This window comes from Acartia tonsa, chromosome 2, assembly GCF_053477335.1.
Source record: "Acartia tonsa isolate MP-2025a chromosome 2, ASM5347733v1, whole genome shotgun sequence".
NCBI classification, from domain to species: Eukaryota; Metazoa; Arthropoda; class Copepoda; order Calanoida; family Acartiidae; genus Acartia; species Acartia tonsa.
The window spans coordinates 56,093,800-56,107,132 of NC_137261.1; the positions used below are offsets into that span (position 1 = coordinate 56,093,800).

Below are 13,333 nucleotides of genomic sequence, written 5' to 3' on the forward strand. Positions count from 1 at the left end.
CTATACCAGAATACAATATTTATGAAGCAAAACACTCTAAAAGCTACGAATTTTACCCAAAGAAAAAAAAGACTTTTTGCTCCCGTCAAAATAATCACAGCAACATATAAAATTAATTTTTAAATCCCCCAAAAAAAGTTTATTGGGGACTTAATTCAAATTAAGGCTCTGCAGTCTCATTCTACTGGTGTCATAGTATATTTTTTTATATACGTTTTAAAAATAGGTTAAAAACAGTTTAATAAGATCAAGATTTAATAGGAGTACCTACAACTATAAATTACAGACCATTTTCCTTTCCCTCCCTGAAAATAAGGAACTTTTTTAGGGGAAATATGGGAAATTAGAAAATAATTAAGTGTATCAATGTGTGTGTCATATATGATTGCTTTATTACTGTGTAATACGTAGATTTATTGCCCTAGATGCACAATCAGATACAATAATCCTTACAATTTAAAAAGGAAATTTTTAGCCAACGAAGAGATTGGTTCATAATTAGTCCCATAGACGAAATTTTTGGCCGTTGTGATTAGCCCCTATAGAAAATCATTATCCGAAATGTTTTGAATTACGTCATATTAGAATAATTCATTTGTCTAATATGACCTCATTCGGGATACTTGAGCCAAAAGTTTTTAAATTGAAGCTCTACTGGTATAGTTAAACAATTGGGGATCTAGGATTTCTAGTTTTATTGTGTAATTTCTATGTTGTTGTAGATTAGGGGGGGGGGGGGTGGGTTAATTGTCATTAACATTTATCCGTAACCTTTTTAAAAACGAATCTTTTCTATAATTATAACATGTTGCTTATAAACCTATATACCAACAATTTTTATGTGATATAATTACTTTATTCCTCTGATTTTCGGAATACTTATTCCTAATTTATCAAGGTACAATGTAATAAGCGAAGTTTATCTTTAAACAGGTCCTTAAAATGTAAATATGTCCTAAATTTACGCAGTTTTGCAACAAATTTACTTAGAATCTATTTTAGATTTATACATTTATATTCAGTTCTGACGCTCAACACGTGTAAATGCTCGTTAGTACTACCATTTTAGAGCTTCGATTTTATGGATGTTACCATCCTTGTTGTGGACTAAGATACGGTTCACTGTGAGCTACAATTGAATCAAGACAAAAGTAAGTGCCGAGCCCTGGGACCTATGTAGGGTGAAAATAGACATAAATCCTTGATGATTCCAGGTGGAGACAAAATATTTCAGCGGGGTCTTTTGGTTTTTTTTTAATTTTAAGTTCTGAAAAAAAATTGAAAAAAATATGAAAATCTTTAATAAAAAACAAACAAAAAATAATTTTCAATATTTTTTTTCACAAAAAGATACAAACAACTTATATAAATACTATAAGCTTTAAAAAAATCACAATTTTCAAATTTAGACTTTCAATAAAAAGATTTGTAGAAAAAACCTAACAACAAATTCTAACATATTTCTGATCAACATAGCAATAAAACATCTTTTGCAAAATCTTTATCATCAAAAATAAATAGCACTTACTAAAGACTTTTTTTCATTTAAACTTATACTTTTCACATTAATTAACTTTAAAGATTGATTTTTTTAAAAAGAAAGGTTGCGTGATTTTTTTATTCATAATTAATTGCCTAATTTTGAGATTCAGATAAAAAACTTTACTGCTTTATATCATGGGATACTCTACTAGCAGCGGCTACGCCTCTAGAGGCATATGAGGCCCTTAGGTTGGGGGGGGGGGGGAAGACGAACCCTCCCTTACAATTACAGTTTTTTTTAATGAAAAAGTTAAAAACATTTATTTTGGAGAGTTAATTCTCTTGGGATAGTGATGGTAGCCTTCCCCGAAATAGTAATAAACCTTACCAGGACATATAAGAAGCTACCATGTAAAGGAGAACCATATTGGTTCAGTGGTTAGTGAGATCCCTTGGTGCACAAAGACTCACATAGAATCTGTTACTTTATTATAAAGATACATATATACACAGAAACTCTACAATCAGAGTATGTCTGTTTGTTCATCCGTCTGTATAAAAATATTACAGAATATATTTATTTGGTACTAGCGGCTACGCCCCTAGAGGCCTTTAGGGGCACTTGAGAGGGGAAGAAGTGGTTGAATTCTACAACTAGATTTTTATTTTAGACTTAAAAAAAGAAGTTATTTTTGTGTGTGAAATGGGGTCCTTTTTTAGGGGGTGATTTCTCCTAGGATGGTGGAGGTACCCTCCCAAAAAAAGTAATAAAACTTCCAAGAACCAATGAGAATCTACATAGAAAAAAAAGAACCATTGATCATTGTTAATTACTATTCAGGGATCTAAAGGGATAAGACAATGACCGCTAAATTGATTTACATTCCCAAATATGATACATGGATAACCCTTTTGTATGTTTCAGTTAATGGTTGAAACGTTGGGCACCTAATTTAATAATCCAACCAAACAAAAATCGAAACAAGTCCCCTAAGTAGTTAAGGCAACGAATAACAAATTGCTATATTAAACAATGGGGACAAGTGTAATAAACAGTCCATTGTCCCATCTCGCTCTGATTTATATATCTTTGCATCTGTATATTACACTTGCTATTTTCTTTATTTGTATTCTTTTAAACTTAAGAGCCTCACTAATTATGGATGTTGTCTTTTTCCCTTGTTAAATCCAATTACCTAATTCTGGATATTCTTTGAGGTTGATAATTACAATTATATTTTATTAAATGGAAAAAGAACAATTTAATCAAAATTCAAGATAAAAATTATTTTATCACTAGCGGTTTTGCCCCTAGAGGCATCTAGGGGCCCTTGATAAGTGGGGGGAAGTTGACCCCTCCCCTACTTTCAGTTATAGTATGTAAAAGAAAAAGTTTTTTTTAAATGTTGGGTAGGAACTCATTTTTTTCTAAACTCAAAACTTCTCAGGACCATGAAAAGCTGGAACCAAAAGGAGAACTACATCAGTTAAGCGGTTACAAAGAATCTTCGGTACCGATAGACACCCTCTCACACACACACACACAAACAGACAGACACAGAAACTGTTACTTTTATATAAGGATTAATAGACACTAAACTACTCCTTAATATGTTGATCCTATCAGTCTAAAAGATAGGTCAATAAAGAAGAACTAAATTGGTCCAGCGGTTAGCAAGAACTTTAGGCACAGACAGAAAAAACACACAGACATCCTATCTTTTTTATACAGGGATATAACTTTTAAACGATAGGAAAAATTTTTTTTCCAGATGATATTTCTCTCACTGCTTTAAAGCACTATTTATGATACAAAATAGATTGATGTCTGTTTGTCCATCTTTCTGATGCTTAAGAACTAATATGGTTCTTTTTTTACTTTACTATGTAGCTTCTCATTGGTCCTTGGAAGGTTCATAACTTTTTTTGAGAAAGAGAAGAGAAATCGCCCCTTAAAAAAGGACCACAACAAACAAACAAAACTTTTCCTTTTTAAGCCTAAAATAAAAATATAGTTGTTGAATTCAACCCCTTCTTTCCCTCTTAAAAGCCCCTAAAGGCCTCTAAGGGCGTAGCCGCTTTAGCAAAATAAATATATTCTGTATTGTTTTTATACAGACGGATGAACAAACAGACATACTCTGATTGTAGAGTTTCTGTGTATATATGTATCTTTATAATAAAGTAACAGGTTCTATGTGAGTCTTTGTGCACCAAGGGATCTCACTAACCACTGAACCAATATGATTCTCCTTTACATGGTAGCTTCTTATATGTCCTGGTAAGGTTTATTACTATTTTGGGGAAGGCTACCATCACTATCCCATGAGAATTAACTCTCAAAAAAAAATGTTTTTAACTTTTTCATTAAAAAAAAACTGTAATTGTAAGGGGGGTTCGACTTCCCCCCCAACCCAAGGGCCTCATATGCCTCTAGAGGCGTAGCCGCTGCTAGTAGATTATCAATTAATATAAAGTAGTAAAGTTTTTTATCTGAATCTCAAAATTAGGCAATTAATTATGAATAAAAAAATCACGCAACCTTTCTTTTTAAAAAATTCAATCTTTAAAGTTAATTAATGTGAAAAGTATAAGTTTAAATGAAAAAAAGTCTTTAGTAAGTGCTATTTATTTTTGATGATAAAGATTTTGCAAAAGAAGTTTTATTGCTATGTTGATCAGAAATATGTTAGAATTTGTTGTTAGGTTTTTTCTACAAATCTTTTTATTGAAAGTCTAAATTTGAAAATTGTGATTTTTTTAAAGCTTATAGTATTTATATAAGTTGTTTGTATCTTTTTGTGAAAAAAAATATTGAAAATTATTTTTTGTTTGTTTTTTATTAAAGATTTTCATATTTTTTTCAATTTTTTTTCAGAACTTAAAATTGAAAAAAAACCAAAAGACCCCGCTGAAATATTTTGTCTCCACCTGGAATCATCAAGGATTTATGTCTATTTTCACCCTACATAGGTCCCAGGGCTCGGCACTTACTTTTGTCTTGATTCAATTGTAGCCCACAGTGGGTTGTCATAAATAAGAGATGGCTTAATTATAACACAAAATTCTTTAATGATGAGAATAGTTATTTCTCGTATCGTATTATAAACGGCTTTCCGCGGATATAGAATGTACAATTATAAGATTAAAACTAGTTTTTTTAGCCCCGTGGTGCCGAAGGCACCGGCTAAAAAAAATAGTTTTAATCTTGTGATTGTACATTTCTATATTCGTAGGAAACTGGATATAATACGATGCTAGACATAGTTTTTTCGTATGGATGAGAACCGGTTCCTATCCACCGGATTCGAATGAATACGAGAAAAGTTATTTATCGCATCGTATCATAGACAGCTTTTCGCGGGTATTAAAAACTAGATTAAAACTAGTTTTGTTAACCCTGAGGAGCCGAAGGCCTTGCTAACAAAAACGGGTATTAATCTCATGATTTTTAAAATTTCAATATTTGTGAAAAATTGCACTGTATATTATACCTAATGGTCAAAAAAAAACTAAAAAAACGACCCCTTATTGGTCGACTTAAAAACCTATCATTAAATCTTGTTTTGGTTGTATAAACTTTTTCACCAATAATATTATTCTACAGAAGAGATAATTTTGTTTATTGTACTTGGGATTATGAATTAATTTATCGCCCATTGTCTTATCTCTTCAGATCCCTGCATGTAAGTGTGTTATAAGGGTGTTCAAATAAATCAACCCAAGGATAATCAACAAATTTTCCATCTGTAAATTAAAGCCATTTGTGGAAAAGTTTGGACATATCCAATTAAGATTATTTAAAAGTCCCCAAAGATTTTCCGCCATTGATTTCGAGATCGTTTATTAAAAACTTTGGGGACCAGTATAATTCACAGTCGAATGCAGCGATCTAAAGGGATAAGACAATTGACTATAATTATCATCCCTTATGATGATACCCAAATTACCCCTTCTGTAGATTATAAATAGTGGTTGAAGCGTTTGGCCACTCAACTTAATGAACCAAACATTCAAAATTAGATATGTCTTCCAAGTTTTAAGCTAGCGAATATAAAAAAACTTTATTATAATACTTTGGGGACTAATGTAATAAACAGCCCATTATACCCTCCCTCCTTTTTAAGAACCCAAATAAGGATCTTTTGCCACACGGTGAGATGATCTCTCGGAAGTTGTGTTATTAAATCACGATTATGTGTCGTGAGAGAATTACTTCAGATATCAGAGTTAAATTAGAGGGTGCTACACCACCAGGTATATTAAGGGGTAAGACAAGTGATGTGATCCCCATTGATGACAAACAAAACTACCACTAAGGTAGATTAAAATTATTTGTTGAAAAGTTTAGACACTACTAGTTTGGAGTCTACCAATCAAAATTCAATTAAAGTCCTAAAGATTTTAAGCCAACGACTAAAATAAAATGTTTAAAACTTTACAGTCCAATTTCCCCTCCCTCGTTTGTTTTACACATTTTCAATCATATAAAGTAACAGGATGTTTGTATTGTATTGTATTTTTTTGGCTACTTCATGACCAAGAAAGGATGACAACAACCCTACGTAGCGAAGCAGATGGAAAAGGATAGCCTAGCAGATGAAAGGGAAAGTGATTTTAACGATTGGACAAAACAAGTTTTTAATAGAAAATATGTGCATTGTTCACCCAATCCTTAAGAAAACGAAGCAGTCTTGTGAATTTTGCTATTAAAGAAAATCCCTCAAAAAATCACTGGATAAAAATGTGTTGAGTCTAGATTCATGGCTCTAATAGCTAACAGAGTGAAATTTATACCCATCCGTTAAATGGTGACGGATAACCTATAGTCACATAATGTACGCTAGATTTACAAGTACAAAAACAAATAACCAATAAAATACTGTTCTACAAGTTGAATTAATATTTGGCTTATAAAATCTCTTTGTTTTGTACATTTCTGTAAATAACCCTTTTTAAAAACAGTGATTGGAGGAGGTGGGGAGGGGGGGTGCAAACAAACATAGGGGGTCCATTTTTTTACTTAGCAACTTGGATTACAAATCAAACCAATAAAAGGGGTTAGTAAATATTGCTTTTGGGGTTAAAATTGAATAAAGGGGGTTAACAAAAATTTATAGGGTGATCAACTTTTCATGATAGGGATATAAACTGAAAATTGGGTGTATAAAAATTAATAGCTAGGGGTGGGTAAACTATCTATGATGTGGGGGAAAAAATAGCATGAGGGGTGTAATGAACAATGCTTAGGGGGTTCAAATTGAAGTAAGGGGATACAGAAATAATTCGTATTATTCTTTGAAAATTAAAGGGACCAAATTTTAAAAGGAGTTCTTATCTTCTTCGTGTTATTATTTTGTCAGAAAGAGGGGAACTTTTACTACGAATGTATGGGATGGTGCCCTGTACAACATCAAACCCTGAATTTGCCTGTCATCCCAGCCTTTACATACTTTAAGTTGGGTATAAAAGATCTAAATACAATGTTTTATGAATAAAGAATTATAACAAATTTCCTGTAAAATAAAAAGTTTATGTTAATTTTTGGCCTTTTTTAAAATCAAATCTCGAGCAAGAAATAGTCAAGGACGTCTAATTGAGGGGATAATTTTTATAGAGAGTGGAAGATGGGCTGTTTAATACACTAGTCCCCAAAGTTTTAAAATAACGTTTTCTTATTCGCTGGCTAACAATTTTGATGATTTCAGTAAATTTTTATTGGTTGATTCATTAATATGTGTGTTAAAAAGCTTCAACCACAAATTTCAAGCTAAAGAAGGGGTAAATACTAACATTGTGTATCAATAGATATGTAACATCAATTTATCGGCCATTGTCTTATCCCTTTAGATCTCTGATAATTTTATTAATACATAGAAAAGATTATTAACCCTTACTTTATACAAATCAGGTGAATTTTATGCATTGCAATTGGATTTTATCGCTTATCCTGTTATTAGCGTAAAATACTAGATGGAGAAAGGGTTAAATAACTGTATCTTCCCATCGCAACCTTTCTATTGGGTCATTAAGAATCAACTAATATGGTGTCGCTTATATTAACACATCAAAGTAGCAGAAAATAATTTAGAAGCAGACGAAAGAGGTCTTTGAAAAACGAAGGGAGATTATTGTCTGTATATTCATCTATGCTATAGATCTGTTATCCTGTTTTTGTATTTTTTTCATTCTTCACCCCCTTAAACTGATTTCGAAGCATTTTTGAAATGGGTAACAAAAAAACCTGTAGAATCATACAGCAGAGATTAAAAGAATTATGACCCGCATCAATTTTAACAACTCCGCTCTTATTGAACTTGTTCATAGAGATGATTCGCTCACAACATTGTTAATGATTATTCTAAAATCAGTATTTAAAATATTAAGGTAATGTGATAATTTTATATATTATAAAGCTAAAATATCTTTGCGGACTTTTTGGCATTTATTAAAAAGTTCCTACACGTTCTTAATTTAACTACGACATTAATCATCAAACTAGGTTTGAAATAGATATGACAATTCTAACATGCCTAAATTAACAACAAAAGCTTTCCATTACGTACAATTATATTAAAACAATAGGTAGAGGGGGAAGGGGTCAAATAACTGCATGTCCCCATCCCAAGGACCTTGTTCAGACTCTCATAAATCAACCAATAGTGACAGGGAATATTGGCACAACCAAATAGCATTTGCTAGCAGACGGAAATGTAACATGCGAAAGGGGAGCAGGTAGTTACTAGTATGTATATACATATATACTATAGATATGTTGACAGACGTACGGAACATACGGGAATAGTCCCTTTCGTGGCAACGATTGGTCGTATTTTTTAAATGACTTTTTATAGGTTAGGTGATTGCCCCACAGGGTTAGGCAATTGGCCCCGCAAGGTTAGAGACCCCACCCCCAGGGGCTAAAAATAGGAGAAAAGCTACTGTGAAAAATACAAAGAATCGCCCCTTAAGGTGCATTGCCACCAAAGGTCTATACCCGAACATACCCAAATGAAGAAAACTTTCGCTTTTTAAATGTACCAAAAAAAGAAAAAATGGGAACAAGACAATTTTATTATTCATGATAATAATAATATTAATATTGCATCATCTTTGTAGAAAAGTTCATACACAAGCATTCAATAATAATAGCGCAATTTAGGAGATACATAGATAGATAGTCTGCAGAGATACTGTATACTAATTTAATTAACAATTCATTAACATAAAACAATAAAAGGATTGATCATAGAAAAATTTGTAAAGCAGACCACATTTAAAACATTGAAATTTTCTGTATTAAAGAATTACTTTTTTATTATGAGCATTTAATTTGTAAGACATAAAAAATTATAAAAAGAAATTCTTTAATTTTAACAGTGCTTTATATAAACTAAGAGATTCGCTTGCGCTTAAAAAAAATATTCTACAATATTTTTATAATTATAAAATAACGAGTAAGGTTTCTTTAACTGTATGCAATATTTATAAGGACAAAATTTAGAAGAAAAAAATACATATTATTTTGTAGGTTTGGTTATAACATAAATTTTCCTAACAATTCTACGAAATAAATAAAAAATAATGCCATTCTTTTGTAAAAAGTCATTCAGTTAAGATATTTAAAAGCTTTTTTGATATGTTGCATTTTTTATAAAATTGTATGTAGCTCTAAAAAAATATTTACTATTGAGTATAATGTTTATTTACTATGCAACATGATTCAAATCAAGCATAATGAATATATAATAATAATTAAAGAATATAAATGATCATAAGCTTGAATGGTTCTTTTGTAGTGAACTTGTACTCTAGATTTGAACTTGACTTATATCTCCTCGCAACAAATTTCATAGGAAAAATATACAACTTTGTCTTAATAATGATTAATTCAATAAATTAAGAAAATAATAAGGCAATGTTATTTTTTTAGTTCACAATGTTTTTGGATTTTATTATTAGTTACAAATAATTTTCGTGAATTTTTTCAGGGCTTAAGAATATTATTTAAAAAACCATTGAAATTTTTTTTTCTTTTGAATAAAAATAATATTGACTTTAGTAGATTTATTTATGATATCTATATTACTTTATTAGTTAGGTAATGTTATTTTCTTTAAAAATAATCTAAATCTATTTTTTGATGCCCAAAGTACAATGTAAATTTTCATGGATTTTTTTAACACATAATTTAAGGAATGTACTTTACACTTTTTTCCGTATCGCTTCGAAACCGATTAATATCTGGTAGATTAGAACCGGTTCTCAGCCTTACGGAAAAATTATGTCTAGCATCGTATTATATCCAGTTTTCTACGAATATAAAAATGTACAATCATAAGATTAAAACTAGTTTTTTAGTTCGTGCCATCAGCAACTTGATGCTAAAAAAAACTGGTTTTAATCTTATAATTGTACATTTTATATCCGCGGAAAGCTGTTTATAATACAATGCGAGAAAGAGGAAAGTAAACGATAATTTTGATATTACACATCCCTTCATAACACAACACGGCTATACTAATCTAAATTTTGTGACTTGATGGTTCAATTTTTTCTAGCTATAATAATACTAAACAATGGTAGCTCCTCCTTCGGTTTTCACAGGTTGTTCAGGTTCTTTAGTCTGTTCTTCGTCGTATGATTCCAGGAAAGCTATACAATCTTTAACGGCATGGTACAGAATGTTCTGAAAAAGTAAAGTTTTTGGTGGGATATTACTATTATAAAAAGTAACAGGATGTCTATTGCTTTATATCTTGCTAACCGCTGAACCGATGGGGTTCTCCTTTGCAGTGAAAATTCTTATAAGATCAGGGAATTTTTCATAACTATTTTGGGACAAAGTCCCCAAGAGAAACCGCCCCCGAGAAAAATGCCTCCGCCAACCCCCCCCCCCCCCCCCCAAAAAAAAGTTGGTACTTTTTTAAAAGCTAAAGTGGAATGATGAGGGTCGACTAATCCCCACTCCCTTTCCCTCAAGGGAATTAGAGGGATAATCCAATGGATGATAAATAATACCTAATACATCCCCATTTCCCAATGATGATAAATTAGATTATCCCTTCTGATTTTAATTCAAGTCCCCAAGGTTTTTGACCGAAAAATGTAAAAGGTATCATTATAAAACTTAGGGATCCAAAATAATTGAATGTCGTCCCCCGCCCCCTAATTAATAACTCACCTTAATTTGCAGTTTATCTTCGTGGTTAGTATGCGAATCAGTGAGATGTCTGAACTCTTCAGTCTGATAGAAACACCACTCCAAGTTCTCTGGGGATACAAAATCCTCCGCCACCTTGATACAGTTGTGGATGTTGCGCACCTGAAAAGCATAAACAAGTTAGTTTGCATTTTATTAACGCAGCTGCTATGTGATATAGGCACATCAAAATTATCTCTTAACCTATGAATGCAGGGATTTTAAGGGATAAGACAATGGACGGTACATTTATGTTCATTCTAAAGATGATAACAAAAAAACCTTTAGCTTGAGAATAAATGTATTGGTCCATAGTTTAAATACTGTTAGTTTCAATAATACAATCAAAAGTCCTCAAAAACAAAAGTCAAAGAATAAGAGAACATGTCTTAAAGAGGATATGTGACTTACTAGGTTGTTTAAAAAAATTATACCCAAGACTACTATACGGAGCACCTACTTTATAAATGTACTAGCTGCTACACCCCTAGAGGCCTCTAGGGGCACTTGAGGAGAGTCGAATTTAATAACCCATCTTCTTATTTTAGATTTTAAAAGAAAAAGTAAAAAAAATTTTAGATAAAAAAATAATTTTTTTTGGGTGGGGGGGTTAGGGGTGTCCCAGCCCCCATGAAAATAGTTAAAAACCTTCCCGGGACCTATGAGAAGCTTCCCTGTAAAGGAGAACCCGATCGGTTCAGCGGTTAGCGAGATCCTTCGGTACAAACACACAGATACACAGACAAACATCCTGTTACTTTAGTTCCCTAAGTTTCATCAAAAGTTTTCTTATTCGTTGGCTTAACAACTTTTGGGGGCTTTTATTGAATTTTAATTGGCTAGACTATAAAGTTGAGTGCCCAAACGTTTCACCCTCTGATTGTAATCTACAGAAGGGGTACTTTTGTGTATCATGATTGAGTATTTACATCAATTTATCCACAATTGTCTTATCCCTTTAGATCCCTGTCATATTTAGTGGCTGTGTTTTTGAATTATCCTAAGGGTAAACATTTGTGGTTACTTGTGGTAAAAACATTTAAATAAACAACCAATTATAGTTTTCAACAGAATAAAGCCAGTTTTCCTCAATGTGTTGTGCATATTCGCAGGGATCTAAAGGGATAAGACATTACACTACTTCCAATAATGACACACAAAATTACCCCTTCTATAGATTAAAATTAGTGTTGCAACGTTTTAACACTCAACTTATTAAACCATCCAACCAAAATTCAATAGAAGTACCTACCCAAAGTTGTTCAGCCAAAGAATAAGAAAACGTTATTATAAAACTTTAGGGAATAGTGTAAAAGAAAATTACATGGGTATAAAGGGAAAGACAAACGAAATCTGTGGATTGAAATAAAAATGGTTTACAAGTCTAAAAACAGCTAGTTTACACCAACGAATCAAACCCAAAGTTTGTAAGTAAACAAATGAGAGATTGTGTTTACAAAACTTTGAGTGCCAGTATAATTTACAACCCAATGTCCCCTCCCTCTTTATAGAATTAAGTTTTTTAGGGAGGGGGAGCCCCACCCCCTAAGAAAATAGCTTAAAACCACCACAGGGCCAATAGGTATATAACCTGAAGAGTAGAATCCGATCGGTTCAGTGGTTACCGAGATCTTAAGGGACGGACGGACAGACAGACATCAAGCTACTTTGTATAATAGATATAAAAATCTACTGTATTTTATGAACATATTAGTTTCCAAAAATTGCAACTGTAGGGTTTGCATTGAAGCTGTAATGGTATAAAAAGGACATAATAGCTATTCTAAGAAAATTTACAACCGTATCATAATCTTTAATGCAACACATTGCGTTCAATAATTAACTTGAAAAGCAAAGCTACTCGAAAAGTTTGTGTTGATTAAATAAATTCACTAAGCAAAGCTATAGGCATCATGAGAAATTTAACTATCTAAAAAATTAAAGCTAACTAACTTATCATCAGTTCTTTTTCTTGTATTCATTCGAAACCAAATAATATCCGGTGGATTAGAACCTATTCTCATCCATACGAAAAAACATCGTATTATATCCAGTTTTCAAAAAAAAATGTACAATCATAAGATAAAAACCTGTTTTTTAGCCCGTGCCTTCGGCCTCACGGGGCTAAAAAAAACTGGTTTTAATCTTAAATTGTACCGTTTCATATCCGCGGAAAGATTTTTTTTTATTTTTATGACAAAATAAGAAACTAAAAATTCAATTAAACTCCCAAAACGGAAGTATAAAATGTGTGTGTGGGTCTGTGTGGAGAATACGCAGGGATTTTAAGGGATAAGTAAGATAACATCCAATATATAAATACACCCCTGATTATGATAAATAAATATCCCCTTCTATTTTTAAACATTATTATACACCAATCAATTAAGATTTGATATAAGATTTAAATTTTCTAAGCCAACAAATATTAGAACGTGTACAAAAAAACCTTTGGTTACTAGTATAAATTACAATCCAAATTCCCTTCCATCCTGCATATCCGAAACTTATAACTTTTCAAGAAAATGATAATTATTATAGTTAGCACAAGGCTTATTAGGTTCAAAGGTAGGACAGCAATTCTAATGTTAGTCTGTCTGTACCGATGGATCTCGTCAACCGCTGAACCGATCGGGTTCTCCTTAACAT

General features: G+C 31.9%; 1 protein-coding gene across 3 annotated transcripts in view; it reads right to left on the reverse strand.

Moving 5' to 3' along the window:
- Positions 1–8,538: 8,538 nt before the first annotated feature.
- Positions 8,539–13,333, reverse strand: part of LOC145312210 (uncharacterized) — a 48,705-nt gene continuing 43,910 nt past the window's right edge. The window contains exons 28-30 of one of the 3 annotated variants that reach the window (XR_013876956.1): positions 10,667–10,807; positions 9,933–10,171; positions 8,539–9,795 (exon numbers count right to left, since the gene is read on the reverse strand). Coding sequence is in view for 1 of the 3 variants with exons in the window: in XM_080151425.1 (XP_080007551.1) it covers positions 10,055–10,171; positions 10,667–10,807 (258 nt within the window). In the remaining 2 variants the exon portion in view is untranslated. Of the gene's footprint in view, positions 10,172–10,666; positions 10,808–13,333 lie in introns of all 3 variants that reach the window. The other 2 variants (XR_013876957.1, XM_080151425.1) reach the window with 2 other exon arrangements.